Source organism: Alosa sapidissima, chromosome 15 (assembly GCF_018492685.1).
Source record: "Alosa sapidissima isolate fAloSap1 chromosome 15, fAloSap1.pri, whole genome shotgun sequence".
In the NCBI taxonomy this organism is placed as follows: Eukaryota; Metazoa; Chordata; class Actinopteri; order Clupeiformes; family Clupeidae; genus Alosa; species Alosa sapidissima.
The window spans coordinates 28,950,678-28,967,859 of NC_055971.1; the positions used below are offsets into that span (position 1 = coordinate 28,950,678).

General features: G+C 43.1%; 1 protein-coding gene across 1 annotated transcript in view; it reads right to left on the reverse strand.

The window, feature by feature from the left end:
* dscamb (Down syndrome cell adhesion molecule b) overlaps positions 1 to 14,327 on the reverse strand; it is a 146,232-nt gene extending 131,905 nt beyond the window's left edge. Inside the window, 1 exon segment of the mRNA XM_042063114.1 lies at positions 13,380 to 14,327. Within this exon segment, the coding sequence (XP_041919048.1) occupies positions 13,380 to 13,422 (43 nt within the window). The 5' untranslated portion in view covers positions 13,423 to 14,327.
* Positions 14,328 to 17,182: the final 2,855 nt, after the last annotated feature.

Here is a 17,182-nt window from a genome sequence, read left to right on the forward strand (position 1 = left end):
TTAGATATGAGATTTTTAGACTAATAATAAAAGCTTGAAACAGTCAGTAAAATATTAGCCAAGGACATTAAAATGTTTTGAAAATGAACAAGTTCAATTTCTTGAGATCATTATCAGTGTTTTGTTCTGAAGGGAGTATTAAATCCCTATTGACTTGTGAAGAAAAAGACCAACACCCTAAAAAATCCATTTTGGATCCTCCATTTTGTGAATATAGACACCAAGTACTCCAAGCGACACATTTTAAATCTGCAATCTAAATCACACCCGTTGCAAATGCTCCACACAAACATACAATGTGCTTTCTTCAGCTTCAAAATGGAGACGTTATTGTGGGCAGATATATACAGTAACCTACATTTCTGCGAAATTCACACAGAGCAATTCAGTGCATTCTAAACTAGCAACATAATTTCCTGCCAGCAAATCAAATGAAACAAAAACAACATGCGGGAGCTTATGCTAATCCTATTGACAGGCCTTCTCAATGGCGCTCTGACTAGCATGGCTAAATCGGTGGCAGTAAACGAGGCCAGAGCACTGCCAACAGCTAAACAGATCATGTCTGTCACATTTTTTAATAACTTTCTACAGCGGATGACCTTTCAAGGTCGCAAGAACCAAAACACCACGAAAACTAACACTCCTATCATCAACCCATGTCTTGCTTTGCTGTTCCTTACCACTGCTGCTGATAAGAAGAGATTAGCATGAGATCTGTGAGCGTTTGTGCAAAATGTGGCCTTGTTTTTGTTTGCACAGAATGACACTGATATTTTTATCTGACAGATGCACTCTTGAGAATGTATCTGATGTCAATGAGCCTTATGTCCTAAAGTCACTAAGACAGCTGCTACTGCTGCCTTTGAGGCCGAACTTGAATGTCTCAGCTCTCTTTTTTAAATTGTAAAGGAGACGTATGCATTTCAGAGGGGACAGAAGAGGGGTACTGTCAAAGTTTCAAGATGGACCTTTCAGAAATGAGGAGCTTTGAGAAATATATAAATATTTTGACTTGCACCAATGAAAAGAGATCTGTTCATCTCGCCATTTGGTCAGATTCACCACTTGTGTGCACAGCTTCCAGAAACAAGTGTTTGCCACAGAGGTCGACCGTAAAGAGAGAGAGAGAGAGAGAGAGAGAGAGAGAGAGGGAGAAAGATGAAGAAAAAAGAAGAGAAGAAAGAAGAAGAGAGGAGGAGAGCTGGAAAGATGCACTCTTTGTAAATAAAAGAGTTCCTCAGTGCACTCTCCACAACCCGTCCATTGAGGGGCACAGAGCGCCTCTCTGTCTCACTGGTCAAAAGGCTGTGTGGAGTCAATCACCCCCGTTGTGCCAGGACATTATCCTGCTTTGCATCTCCTACACTGATATATTGAGCGTCCCAACAAAGAGTTGCTGCTGCCGGCGATGTTAATGAGTTCCAAAACGTGCGCCATTGGCTCACCATCGCCAGCACCCTCCCCAACCTGAGTCCCCCCGCCACACACACACCGACACACACACACACACACACACACACACACACACACACACACACTCACACACACCCACACGGCTCCAAAACAAAATGGAGGCGAGCAGGAAGGAGATTGGCGAGAGCCCCACACCCGTCGCTCCAGAGACCCCATGAAAGAGGAGCCTGTGGGGGCCTCAGAGTCTTCTTTGTGGTAGCGAGGCGGCAGGTGTGTGTCTCCATCACCCTCACACACACTCCTCTCTGTTTGCGCTTGCAGCGGGAAGCTCATACACATACATACACACACAAACACACACTCTGCACAGGAAATGTGTGTGTATGTGTGTGTGTGTTTGTGTGTGTTAGTCAGTCAGTTGACAACGCTTTTTAATGTGTCGTAAGGATACAAAGCACACCTGTTCATCACTGGACCTTTTATATCTGCCAGGGCCTCACAATGACACATAAACACACACACACACACACACACACACACAAACACACACATGCTCACAAACATACACATACACACACACACACACACACACACACACACACACACACACAAACACACACACACGTAAAGTATACACTGGGGCAACAGTTAGGTTCTCCATAATATGCAAATGGCTTAAAGCCACTCATTATACAGACATATTGTAGAGCGAGCGAAACAGGTTTAGCCCGTTTTATCGCTCCATATGAGCGGTAATGTCTCACTAGCTCATCTGCCCAATACATGAGCGAACTCAGCGCTGTTAGAACTCCCCGGATGCTCATTAATCCCCTTACATGTTATTCACATCTGTCTTTGAAGTCAGACGGTTTGATTTTTTTTTAAACATATTTGTTTTTATCAAAATAATCCATCCACAGACGTTGGCTTCTGGTGTTTTTCCACCGTGTGTGTGTCTAAACAAGCACTAACTATGGGGAGAGCTTCCAAGAGGAGAGAAGGTTGAGCTTGGAAATCAAAGGGCCTTGCTGTGGTAAATGATTTATCTGACCTGACTGAAGCATCTGATGGATCCGAATCCGACAACTGACAGTGATCTTCAAGGTTACTCGCTAAGCATGCTGATGTCGTTACCTCTAAGAAGCTGTCTTTCGACCTAGCGCGGAAAAATCAACCTCACTGTCGCAGTTCATGTGATACCACTGATTATTATTCAAATGTTTTCACTTCATCTTACAGATCACATGCTTGTTATAACGTAGAGGAGAATGTTACATTTGTTTACTTTTCATCTCAAGGTTACATGCAGCTTTCTCAAGCCAGTCCAGTACAGGAGATGCCCAATTTAAATAAGTGTATTTGTTTGTTGCCGATAATAGAGCTACACAGCTACTGTCTCGGGGCCACCTCGACCACAAACCTGCGTGCTCAGCTCCCGCTAGCCACGCTAACGAGAGCGCCCCCCCCACTCTCTCTCTCTCCCGTTGCTTTGATCTGAGTGTTTAGTCAAATGGAGGCGTCTCTGGCGAACAGCTGCTAAAGTGTGTCAGCACTTATGACACAGCAGCTGGATGGTGCCTCCGTCTCTCGGCCCGTCTGATTAGACGATCCATCCTCCGTCCTTCAGCGAGAGAGCGATCGCAATCTGGGCCCCGTCAGCATCGCTTAAACACGCGAAAGCCTTCGTTCCAGAACCTCCACTACTGCTGGTGCACTAGAGGTGAACCATGTGGATGGCCTTTATGATCGACTTTAAGAACTGAATTAAAACGCGACAGAATGCAGCTCTTTTATGTTAAAATAACGTCTTCAAACTCATTCAGATGCCACACTAACTTACATTGAGGAGAATGGAGACTCTGCCATGAGCACCTGGTATTTGCACTATTGTATAGCCTACTATATGTAACCATGTTGTCACAGGTAGGATCGTTAGCCTTTTCATCAGTTTTGAACGAATTGGGTTAAATGGGGTTCCATTACGTTGAAAATTGACAAAAAGAGGAATTCCTGTTATGTTAAGGCCTATCTGCAGCGCTTAAGATGACTGTAACTACAACTATACAACATTAACAACATTAATAACAACTATACAACATTAACAACATTAATAACAACATTAGCATCTGCACTGCCCCTCCATAATGAAAGCCTCTCAGAAACATGTCATGTGTTTATGAGAATCCTTTAAAATGTGACAGATTCTGATTGGCTGTCAGTGTTTCTCTCATTCACAAAATCGCTCAAAGTGATGCCCAACGATAACGTTCTTAACATTGTTATTGTGTGTGCTATATGGACATATCTATTATATTGTTATGTGTTCAATTTCAATTTCAATTTAATTATACTTATAGAGCGCCAAAACATTACACATGTCTCATGGCTCTTTACAGAGTGTTAGACAATCAGAGAAAAGAAAAGAAAAGAAGGTGTGTGGAGAATGATATTTTAATAAAACAGTTCTTCTTAAAGCTATCCTTAGCAGAGTGGACTAGTCTTTCCAGCAGCCACTGTAGTTCAACTAGTGGATGAAAATGTTAACACCAGGACCATGGATTTGATTCCCATGATGCATACACACATATAAACCTATAATGAAACCTAAAAAACCTAAAAACCACAGTACACTGTATGCCAAAACAAGCAAGGATAGATAGATAGATAGATAGATACTTTATTGATCCCCAAGGGGAAATTCAAGAAATTCAAAGGTGATGTCCTGAAGCTCATCCACACTGAGACTCCATCAGAGTATGAAAAGACTCAACCACACACAAACACATAATGGCTATGCAGCTCAAATAGGGGTCTGCCTAGAACCCTGTGCATTAGCAAGAATTTTTTTTTGTGGCTTATCATTCGCGAATTCTAAAATGGTACTTAAAGGCTCTCTGCTCCCAACAGGCATTAAAAAAATGTGGGTATACGTCTCGGCAAAGACCTTGTTTGGCATATGTGTGAGGTCCTTCAAATGAGGGAATTCTGCACTCAACTCTATTTCCTTTGCCATTTTAAATAAATAAGACACCAACCCTCTACCCCATCAAACCACCAATTTTACCCTTTACCTCCATCGCCAGTGACAGCAAAACCTTTTCCCTCCTGCGTCAGGGCTAACTCTGCTCCTTGTGTACCGACAAGAGGACAGGGGTTCCATCACGCCAAGGGGCCACGCTGACGCAAATGTATTCAAAGCATTTAGTGCACGGGATTAATCGAATTATAATTTAATCATCTGATCAAACACCAATTAGCATAATCACTGCTGGGGAAGGGCTGATAGCAAAGGCAGCACAGTACCTAATAAACCTCGGGCAACCCGTACCCTAATGGGACATTCAAAACGGAGGAAAACATCAAAAAAGGCCCATGTGTCGGGGGGCGAGGGGGGGGGGGGCAGCCAATTGTTAATGTATAAATTAAATTCCCAACAGTATGCTCCAGTGTCTATTTCTTCTCTCAAACGATTAAATTGAAAAGATAATTAGTCTGTATACTCTTAAAAAAAAAAAACTCTCATCAAACATTTAAAAAAATATTACTGTCAGAATACAGAACAAGCCAGCTAACACCAGAAATAGAGTCTTCGGAAGATTCTACATAATAATTCAATCCACACGATAAACATTGGCTATCACAACGCCACACTAAAAAATGTATTGTCAGTTGAAGGTGTTGTTAGACTGTCTGATAAACAGCTAAAAAATAGCTGGCCTCTTGAAGGTGGAAAGACAACCTTATGAATGATACATGACCAGTAGCTGCCTCTGATTTGGCCTCGATCTGGCCCAGACCCGCGCAGGCAGTCTCCGTCCACTGCAGTCCAGGAAGCCATATTTGCCAAGAAGACTGTGCACAGATCCATCCTGCAGCCCCCTTTCTGCATCGCACTGACAAAACGCTGCAACATGGTGCGCACACACACACACACACACACACACACACACACACTAAAAAAAAATCCCTAGACAAGCAGGAGGCTCTGTGGTTGGAAAACAGGCAGGTTCACCACCTCCCACGACATAATTCTATCAGCCATCTCACTCTCCTCTCATCGTCTCCCTGCCCTCTCTACTAAGACAGAGAAAAGAAGAGAAAACAGGACAGTGTGCACCTCCAAATATGACAAGGGCATTGTAAGGACAAGAACTCCGTCCCTTATTGAAATATCTCAAGATCATCTTCCTTAGGGGCAATTTTATAAATTATATATTTATATATTATATATTAAATAAATTATAAACAAATAAATAGGCAGATAAATAAATATATATTTATTAAAAAAAAAAAAAAACACTAGCAGTGAGTTGCCCCAGTCTGCTTCAGCCTGGCCTCCATTTTGAGTCGATTCCTGCAGTGGTGCTTAGGGTCCTGCCTGGCTCTCCAGCACTGCCCCCTAAAACAGTGCGTGTGTGAGGAGGATAGGAGGAGGGAGCGAGGGGAGGAGAGCGGGGAGAAGGCTGGACTAAAGAAGAGAAAAAAGGGAAATGGTTTCCTGATATGGGTTTCTGAGGACTCACCAGGTCCCTACGTGTTTCCCCTAATTATAAAAGGGTCAACCTCATGTCCACAGCTCACTAAACACACACACTGATGCAGATGCACATCCACAATTTCACACACACACACACACACACACACACACACACACACACACACACACACACAAATGACAGCACCTTAAAAAATGACCACCTAAAAATAACCGCCTCAAACTTGCTCTTACATCTGCAGCGTAGCTGCCATGTTTAAAAATAAATCACAACGTCGAGAAGGAGAGCCACAGTCATTTGTCTCTCTGTCATGCTGTCTATCCGAACCTGGTCCTGCCACGCTGTAGCCTACTTATGATCTGCCTTAGTTATCACTGAAGCCCAGCGTGATGGCCAAACCATAGCATGACAAAAGAAAACACACACACACACACACACACACACACACACGCGCACAGATATGGAGAAAGATGCCCTGAGGCTCTGCGATGGTTCACCACAGATAAGACGAGGGCGTTCAAATTGGCACCAAACGCGAGCACAGGGAGATGAGGCGTTCAGATTGGCACCAAACGCGGGCACAGGGAGATGTTGACATTAAAAATGCCAACGGTGCCACCTTCTTACATGCCTCATCAAACATCTACATCTGGGGCTTTTTCCTTTCTCTCTCTTTTCTTTCTCTCTCTTTTTCTCTTCCTCCCACTCTCTTTCCCTCTGTTCTCTTTCGCCCGATGTGGAGCTAAATGATACAGTTAACATTTCAATGTGAAAGACATTAACATAGGGCTCGTGCAATTATACTGTCCTTATTCAGCAGATTCGGTCGGAGGACATCCTCTGATTTGTAATTAAATTTTACACTCACTGAAAGTTAGCGCCTCAGTCTCCCTTGCCGTCGTACTAATTAGACTCCTGGATGCTTTGCTTTTTTAAGGTCTTCATGCAGAAGCTTTCATTATGCAGCCAGTCAGTGTGTGTGTGTGAGTGTGTGTATGTGTGTGTGTGTGTGTGTGTGTGTGTGTGTGTGTGTGTGTGTGTGTGTGTGTGAATGTGTGTATGTGTGTGTGTGTGTGTGTATGTGTGTGTGTGTGTGTGTCTGTGAGTGTGTGTATGTGTGTATGTGTGTGTGTACATTAGGGGTATGTATGTACAAGGCATGTACAAGGGGCTAACAGTTATTATAGCACAGTGGCGTCCTGGTACTGCAGCCCTGCTGTGGGCAAGCGTTCTCCAGAGCGGCCTCAGAAGAGCTCCTCAGTGCAATTATACTTCATAAACATTTGTCAGGCCAGTTTAACCTCCCTGATTGTGTATGCCGTGCAACACGGCTCAGCCTCTCTTCTAGATGAATAAGATGGGCACTATTAGGAGTGCACACAGAATAACCACAGAAGAAAAAATTGACGGAGTGAATAGAATTACAATTTTTTTTATTCTTGAACGTTATATTCCAGAAAACATTTAAATGCACTCGGCTAGCTGACTGTTTTTTAGCGGCTAAATCCCTGTTGGCTTTAATTCAACTTCAGGATCGTTTCATATGTATGACTGTGTGTGTGTGTGTGTGTGTGTGTATGTGTATGTGTGTGTGTGTGTGTGTGTGTGTGTGTGTGTGTGTGTGTGTGTGTGTGTGTGTGTGTGGAACGCTGAACCTCTAACGAAGACAACGTGGTGATGCCTTGCCGGAGGTGCTTGGGATGATAATGACCGTGATGCACTCCGAAGAGCCGCAGAGCTGCCACGAGTGAGAGAGAACCTTAACAAGGCATGATATTGGTCTGGCTCACCCGCCTGCAGAAAACAGGCCAATCTTTGTTGTTTCCCCCACTGCAAGGCCACATTCGGCACAGCACAAAAAGAACAAAAAAATGAATGAATTTAAATGCATGGAAAAAAGGTGACCTGAGGGCTGATTTTAAGCTAGGATTTTAAAAGGCAGTTTCTACATATAAACAGCATTGGGGTGACTGGGAATTTGGCTACAACAAAGCCTATAGCCAAATAAAGTGTAGAATTCCTTGTCCATTCTATAAAATTTTGGATCGCATTTTCAATTTTTGGTCCATAACATTGTGTACTAACACCTTGCTATGCGTTACGGTGGATAAACTGTCTGCCACTTGGAATGTGGAATGTGAGGAGAGAGCTTGCTGCTGTGGAGTCCATTTCCCATAGACCCATCTCTCCACAGCTCTTAAAATGGCTTCTTTTTCATCTGACAGTTTTGTGTGTAAACCCTCAAATCAAACATGTTTGGAGGAATAATGAACATACTAGCACAACGCAAATTATGCTACTAGAATTTCTAACAAATTTCTCATTTTGTTTCATAGAATCATACCATTTGTCTTGGCCGTTATGGAGCTATCAATGAATCTCTAACAAAAAAAAAAAAAACCTTTCATTGAATTGTATGTGCACCATCAATGGTCAGTGTTTTAGTTATATAAGCACTTTTCATGCATGTCATGAAGAGGAAAATCCAAAGACAAAGATAAGACGTCCATGAAATCGCACAAGGCATAAACTATACAGAGAGCCGTATGTGCCACTCTCTGGGGAGCCCTGCTACATGCAAACATTAACACACAGCCTTTAGGAAGTCCTCACTTCACACAGTGATGCTGCCTGCCTGCTCTGTGCTGGTGCAAGTGACTGTGCTCATGTTTCCAAACCAAACACAAAAAGATCAGATGCTAAATGAAAAAAGGAGAGGAAAATAAATCTACACAAAAAGGAAAGAGTCTTGAGCGCAAAGGAAAACCTCAGTAGTTGGACTGTCTGACACCTTTGTGATAATTCAATGTGACACTGGAACAACTGATGCTTTTTCTGAGCCAATTAAGCGCTATGTGCCACCCCTGGCCCAGTCTAATGCTAAACAGCAGTCCCCTGAAATGACTCATCTCTGAGCGTCGAGGTCCGGGCCTCAGCACGCTGCTCTAAAATATTGGTTTTGATGGGTGGCACCAATCCCAAAAATATTTTATAGTGCTTCGAGTAGGAAGGCGCAGGGCTAAATTTATTACATCTGTTAAAAAGGGGCAAATGCAAGAGAGACAGAGAGAGGGAGGGAGGGAAAGATAGAAAGAGAGAGAAAGATAGCAAAAAAGGAAATCACTGCTGTCATATTCCATGTATAAAGCTGATTACACTCACTGTAATTTATTTGTATAGGGTTGAATTAAATACATCTGTTTTTATATATTCCTTTTTTAGGTTAAGGGAGGAGTATACAAGCTGAAAAAATTAGCCTGCAGATTTTTGGGGCCACGTCTGAAGTTTCTGCTGGTCTTTACTATCCCATGCCTGAGTCCACTGTCTGGGCCCGGTCCACTGCTGGCTCTGAAGCTTTGACCAGATAATGGGCTGTAAGTCTATCAGGAACACCTCGACCGGCATCTCCAGCAGATGGGAGCCTAATCAGTGCACTGGCTTAATTGCCCCCAGAAGATTAGCTCCCTGGAAACCCGTGTTTCTCACAGCCAAATTTGCTCAAATCAAAACCTTTATTTAGACTAATGGCTGCATGTTGGCTTTCCTTGGGTCAACATGTTCTTTCACTCCTCCTCTCTATTTCTCTCTCTCTCTCTCTCTCTCCCTCTCTCTCTCTCTCACACACACACACACTTTATCTCTTTCTCCATCTTTTTTTTCCTGAAAAAAAAAAAAACTTTGCCATGGTGTCCGTTCATGTAATTATACTACCTTGATGCAGTGTGTATTTTAAAGCAGGAGGCTGGTAGGCTGCTAGGCAGAGCCAGGGCTTCAGTCTTAGCTGAGTCTGCAGACGGTGTACAGTCTCAGGTGGGCCTGTGTGCTCTCGTAGCTACACTGGTTAATAATGACGACGTAACCACAGCAGTCAGGTTTAGTTTGAATCTGATTTGCCTTGGGGCATCATTAAGGCAAAAAAAAAGAAAAAAAAAAACTCAGAGTCTCTCCCCACAGCTGTCTGCCCGATGACACTCACAGAAATGACTTGTTCGAAAATTGCAAGAATTATATGGCCTTGTATTTTACGGGAAAAAAATATCAAGGAAATATCAATCCGGATGTCATTATTAAACGGAGAGGGTTACATTACAAGTGTTAAATATGTCAAGCTGGAATGTGATGATATTGTTGAGTTGGCCATGCCATTCATAAATATAATACATATTTATTTTTGTAAAAAATGGAAATAATCTCAAGGGCACATTCAGATGAGCCTGCATAGAAATGCGCTGTAAAAAGATGACATTCAGGCGTCAGTCATAAACAATGAGCAGGTATCAGCAGAAAGGATGGTGAGTACTTCCGGGTCAGCATCACAATAGCCTTAGTTAACACTCCACACTACTACTGCGCGCATAATGGACGTTTCCATAGAGACGGGCCAAGAAGCATGTGCTAAATCAAACTCAAAAAGCCCGATTTTTTTTTTTTTTTTACAAAATACAACTGCACAGAACCAGAAATACGGGGGGGGCTGCAGAATGGCACTGTAAGGTTATGTGTTGTAGGAAATTTAGCTGAAAACCCACATGTAATTTAAAATAAATAAGCCATCTCCCTCTCTCAACACGCAAAAAAAGAATCCCATTTCAAACATCAAATCTTTTTCTCTTTCTCTTTCTCTCTCTCCCTCTCTCATTCATTTGAACATTTTTGTCCACCAGGAGCATTTCACTCGGGCTTCTAAAATAGATTAAACATCCTACTAAGATAGCGTTTTAACATTTTCCACAGGGTCTAATCCTCCTCCGGTTGGCTGTTGTGAGATGGTACGCTCCCCCTGTTCCAATGGACAGCCTCAGCAGTCACTCAATCCCCAGCACTGAGGCGCAGTGATTAATGGTGGAGCCTTATTGTTCTCTTATGAGTTTCTAAGGGGGCTGAGAAGATGGAGGTGGTATTTCAATATGAAGTTATTACAAAATAAATCAGATTCTTTTTTTTTTTCTTTTTTTTGGGGGGGGGAGGATGGTGGAGTGGAGGGCTGTTGCTGGGGGGGTGACTCTCACATCAACGAGCTGCCTGAATTGAGGATTGCCTGCAAGAGACACATACAGGGAGATGCTCTGGCTACAGCCAAGCTCCCCTCTCCTTCCCTACTCCCTACTCATTGCAATGGAGGATTGTTGTTGCTTTTGCCCTGCGTTTCCTTTCTGCTCCCTTCTCTTTTTGAGGGGGGAATTTTTTCATGCAGCATTTGCAGCATTTTTTTTTTTTAAAGCCCTCTCCAACATTCTCATATGTATATAGATACATACATACATACATACATACATACATACATATATATGTAATATATGTATTACATATATGTGTATTATATATATATATATATATATATATATATATATATATATATATATATATATATATATATATATATATATATATATATATATATATGTATTGTATATATGTATGTATCTGTGCAGATCACATTCTGATCATTTAAACAAATCATCTCATCAGAAAGGAAGGTATCCACCACCCCACATATATATAGATACATACATACATACATACATATATATGTAATATATGTATCTCATCAGAAAGGAAGGTATCCACCCCCCCACAGGTTTGGCTCTCTGTCACTGGTCGCTTGTCACATTCAACCGCCTGTTTCATTTTTTTCGCTGTCTGTCATTTTCCGTCAGGCTCTTTCCATTTTCTTCTACCCCCCCCCCCCCCCCCCCCCCACACACACACACACACACACACCACCATCACCACCACCACCATGATCGCCTAGCTCTATTTTTCTCCCACCCACCCCAGTTCTATCTCTGCGAACACACCCTAGCCTGTTCATCCACTGGCCGAAGCCCCGCGCTCTCTCTCCAGACCTGATTGCATTGTATCCATGCATGTTTGTATTCAAGCGTACCACCATTGAAATGTAAAGAATATATTTAGAACATATAAGAATTAATTTATGTATGTGTGTGTGTGTGGGGGGGAGGGGGGGGGGGGTAAATGGCTTGGGTGGCTGCATGCTCTTAGATATGTGTCCACATTCGCACATTCGCACACACACACACACACACACGCACACACACACAAACACACACATATCCTCTTGCTCGCATATACACACAGCCAGTCGCACGTACAAACAGACACACACGCACACAAACAAACACACACACACACCTCGCTCGCATACACAGATGCACATTCTAAAGAACCGCATAGCACACTTCTACGCATTGCATGCCTACACTGCTTTACACTCACACTCATACACACACACACACACACACACACACACACACACACACACACACACACTCATACAGTTTTCCATCCTTTTGCTCACAACTGAGAGGCACCAAGACGAGGGAGGCTGTACCCTTCACTCTCCTGTGAGGAGGTTTGCTTATAGGCTGTGTGGCCTGCCAGATCCTTCAAACGGTCCTCACCCTGGCATTAATCTCTGTAAGCCTGTAAGATTATTTGTCGCCTAGTTTTTAATTTGGATGGCTTTTCGAGGGACGCGCCTTCACAACAGTGTCTCTCCTCTCGTAACACACCAGGTCACCCAAAGAGATGTTCCTTATTTACACCCTGGCAGCACTAAAACATGTAAAGGCAGAAATACACAGACTTGGTCCACCATGCAGCACAAAAATATCTTACAAATAATTGTACCAACTGATAGTAATAATTAAATGCCACTGATTAATGTTTGTTTATAATAATTGATTGCAAAATGCTTCCTTTCCAATAAATCCATTATTTATATATATTTATTGGTGGTAAATAATTTGCCAGAGGAAATACCAAAATGTAGTGTATGAATAATAATTTCTTTAAATGACATTTCCCCTTATTTTATCAACTTGTTTTTCAAATAGTTACTCAAAATAATGTTTTGTGGGGGCCAATATGCAATCATATAAAATACGTACGTCACTCGTGGTACAGATCAATATCTCTTTTTTAAAAGGACGTAAAAATGCTTGGGTTCAACTTGAAAAGAAAATCTTTACAAATCAATGCTTTTAAAAAACACCAGTTAAGCTCGAGGTCGCATCAATTAATAGTTCACACGGACAACACATGACGAGAAAGGCGCATCATGTGCTGCCCCCCCCTTCCGACCCCCCTCCCCCCATTATAATCCTAAACATATTGACAACGTGCATAGCGTTTTCGACTTGTGAATATAATTTTATGCACTGTTGTGCTGCTCAAGTCGTGCGTGCAGTTGATTGCCGTTAGGGCGGAATTATGTGACAAGGTAAGCTTAAATGAACGCAGCGCAGTGGCAGCCTCGCCCGTCAACCTCTTTTTGCATAGGTGACCACCCGTGGCACCACTGAAATGTTTCAATGAATTTGCATCACGGGTGACTTTCATCTCCTCACGTACCCCGTTTATGCCAGCTTTGCATAGCACGTGGAGGAAACTGAGGTCAATTAAGTTTCCCCCACTAATGAAGAGAAAATTAAAAATTTCACTAACCATTCAAGATGCTCTGGGAAAAGATAAAAGCCAATATCCACATGCCCCGCTCCTTTCAATCCCTCAGCTAGGCTTCTCTCGTCTCTGTCCTCGCACTTTGTCCAGTGGTTATTCTTGATCACCCTTAAATGTGCCAGTTGCAAGGTTATAAGAAAAGCAGTCCAGCTCTCCGCGCAAAAAGAAGGGGATTTTACACTGTGGCTACCTCCGCGTCTCTCTCTGTCACACGGCTGCGCTCCGAGAGGCTGGTGTTCCGATTCCTTCTCACCCGCTCCCGTCTGTGCGCTGGAAGGGCGGATGTGCTTGTATGATTGTCTAGGTTAAAGCTGCGATGGGACTCGCGCTGGCTGCCGTGTGCTCCGGTGTTTCCTGGCTGTTGCCTCGCCTGCGCCTCACAGAGCAGCTAAAAGGGGCTTCCGCGCGCACAGTCGTCCAGGTGCGATGCTGAGTCAGAGCGGCGGCGTTGGCAAAAGGCGGCAGTTCCGTACTACAACCAGGTGGCAAAACGGTTGGAAAACAAACGAACGCAAAAAACAAAACTTAGAGAGTAAGGATGCGTGAATCAAATGTGTCATTGAAATGAAGTAAGAAACTGATAAAACGAAAGCATGTCCGGAGAGGAAGAGAGAGAGAGAAAGAGAAAAAAAGGAATTGGAAAAAAATTAAAAAGCAACTGAAAAAGAAAAAGAAGTCATGAGAATTCAACAACAATGAAAACCAAGAGTGGAAAAGCTAAAGCGGTCGACAGAATGATTAGATCCAAAACTCAGACCATCTTCACCACCTCTCTCCGGCCATAAGGCAGCAAGCTCACGCATCTTCTTCCCCCAGCCGGTATAATGGCATTGGTCTCTGCGCTACCCTCTCTGCCTTGGAGCATTACAGAATAACACTCTCGCCTGCCTTCGCTGCCGGTTTAATTCCTCATAGCCTTAAAGGAGCCGAGGCCCCCGCCTCTTAGACACAAGGTGTGAGTGCAGACCATCAAATAGCTCGTTCGCTCTCGAATAATGCGGACATACCTCTCTATTAGTCAAATGAACTGGGTTACTTGATGGCAGGTAAAGTTTAAAAATGTTTTGCTTGTAAGGAGGCAGTGCCGCACTTTTTTCGTCGTACACGGTTTTGATGGCTGAATAGAGAACTACACGGTTGCTACAGCTTGGAAATGCCACAGGCTACCGGTAAGGTTTTTTTTTTTCTCAACCTGGTCAACATAATAGATTTTTGGAAGACCGAGAGAGATCCATCTGCATATGTTCATAGGCACTTGTAAATGGCAGACATAGCTTAAGTAAAGCCCCGGCCCCCACCTACTCATTGACCTTGAGGACGTTTATTCCTTCAGCCTCCAAAGGAAGCGCACAGTACCCAAGGACAATAATAATAATAGCATCCCTCACCAAACAAACAAACACACACACAAACACGCCATCAACGCCAGGGAGGTGGGTAGAGACAGGGAGTAAGAATTTCACATCACATTTCAGCTGGGGTGGGAGGCTGTCTCCTGCAGCTCAAACATGTTTTTTAGTGTTTGTATGGTAGTCTTCTTCTAAATGGATCATATCTGCAGCATGTTATTGCAGAACGGTGTAGGGTCATTGTAAGGCCACTAAGGCTTCATCAATGCAGTCCAGTGAGCGATGGTGGTGAGCATGCTTCAGATTGAATTGAATCAGAAGGCTCAAGGAACCCATCAAATGACTGATAACATTTTAATATTTTTAAAATAAAAAAAATAAATAAAAGAAACACACACATCATCCACATCGCAGAAATGGATGTAAATAAATTTAAAAGCTTTAAATAAAAGGGAACATTTTAAAATATTCAAATTAGCTGGTTAAATTAATTTATATGTTTGATGTATAATTTCCAGATTCTAATAATAAGAATTATTATTAAAATAAATATAATAAATATAATAAATAGGTATTTAAATATTTAGAATCATATTTTAAAATGTCAGAAAGAAATGTAGGTATACAAATCATTGGCCATAGGAGGGTGTGGCAATTCACAGTAAATAAGAAGAAATGCAAAATAAGATTATATTCCCCAAAACTACTCAAGTCAATTTAATTATTAGGAAATTATTCCATTTTATTCCTTTAAAAACCTTTCCGTTTCAGTGGCTAAATTTCTCTGACATTGATTCTACAGAATCCTGTCAAATCTTGGACATGTTGATGGCGACTGCTTGTGAATTTGCAGGCTCGCCCCTTTCTTTCTCTCTCTCTTTTTTTTTTTTTTTTTTTTGGTCCAGCCTCGATTTGAGTTCAAGTCCAGCCTTCGTCTCCGCGCAGGCCACATCTCATTCGCTTAGGCTCCACATCACACGTCTCCACGGCAATAGGAGGACCCAGCAACATTGGAAGCCCCCGAAGCACCGCATCCGGGTGCTGCAGAAATCTAGGGCCCCGAACTGCAAATAAAAGCGCAGACAACAACACAGACGCGCAACCAGGAAATGAGTTCACGCTCCCGCTTCGCCGCCATCTTTGTTACAGTTTTACTTTCTGCTCGCTTTTTCGACGCCTTCTTGAGACTTCTTCAGGCTCGAGGGACAAGCCGGCCACCTCTTCATTCGATGCCCATTTTTCCACTCTAATCCGGCTTTTAATCCCTTCTTCAATAATAGCTTCACTCTCTTTCGCATGAAATTATTTCATTACGATTAATCTGGTTACAGGCACTTTAAAGCGGACACCCACATCTCATCAGGGATAGGTCTTAACCAGCCGCTAAAGACTCCTCTGTATCTCAGCACAGACACAATACTGTTGTCTTATCCCATGTCAGCCACGGCTCATTTTCGTTTATCAGCAAGTGAGCCATGCTTTGAGCCAGCGAGATATAATGGCGGTTGCCTACCAGTATTTAATCAGTGCTGTTGTTATACATGATACAGAGAAGTACAACAACACTGTTGTTCAGGAAATTATTCCATTAATGTAACGATACAGTCCTTTAACTAAGAAGAAAAGCAATAGCAATTTGAATTTATACAGAGAAATATGTTTTGTGCTGTCTCTCTCTCAGCTTTGTGAGGGATGTGTGTCCAATTCTACATTTAAGCAGAGAAATCCCAAGGCCACATGCTTCTACGCGCCATCTCATTTTCTAAGAGCACAAATGCACTGTTCAAAGCTGCCAAACTGGCTCTCTCACACACACATAGACAGGCACACATGCTCTAGTCTCTCTCTCTCACACACACACACACACAAACACACACACACACACACACACACACACACACACACACACACACACACACACACACATATCCAAACCTACACAAACTCTCTCTCACACACAGAGAGAGAGAGAGAAACAGAGAGAGAGAGAGAGAGAGGGAGTGCGCAGAGATACAGGGGTTCTGGCGGTGCATGTTGATGTGGTGGTGAGCGAGAGAGTGAGTGCAGAGCAGAGCAGAGCAGAGCTGTGGGGCTTAGCGACTGGGAGGATGAGGATGAGTATGACGATGACGATGAGGAGGAGGATGAGGCTGAGGATGACGATGACGACGATGACGATGAGGAGGATGAGGATGAGGCTGAGGATGAGGATGAGGATGATGCTGCACCGTGTGGCTGCAGGGCAATGGATGCTGGGGCGCTGGTGGCACAGCAGCAATTCTCTCTCTTTCTCTCTCTCTCTCTCTCTCTCTCTCTCTCTCTCTCCTATCTCTCTCCACACACACACACCAGACACACACACACACACACACATACACACAGACACACACACACACACACACACACACACACACACATCTGAGGTGAGGTGAGGTGCTG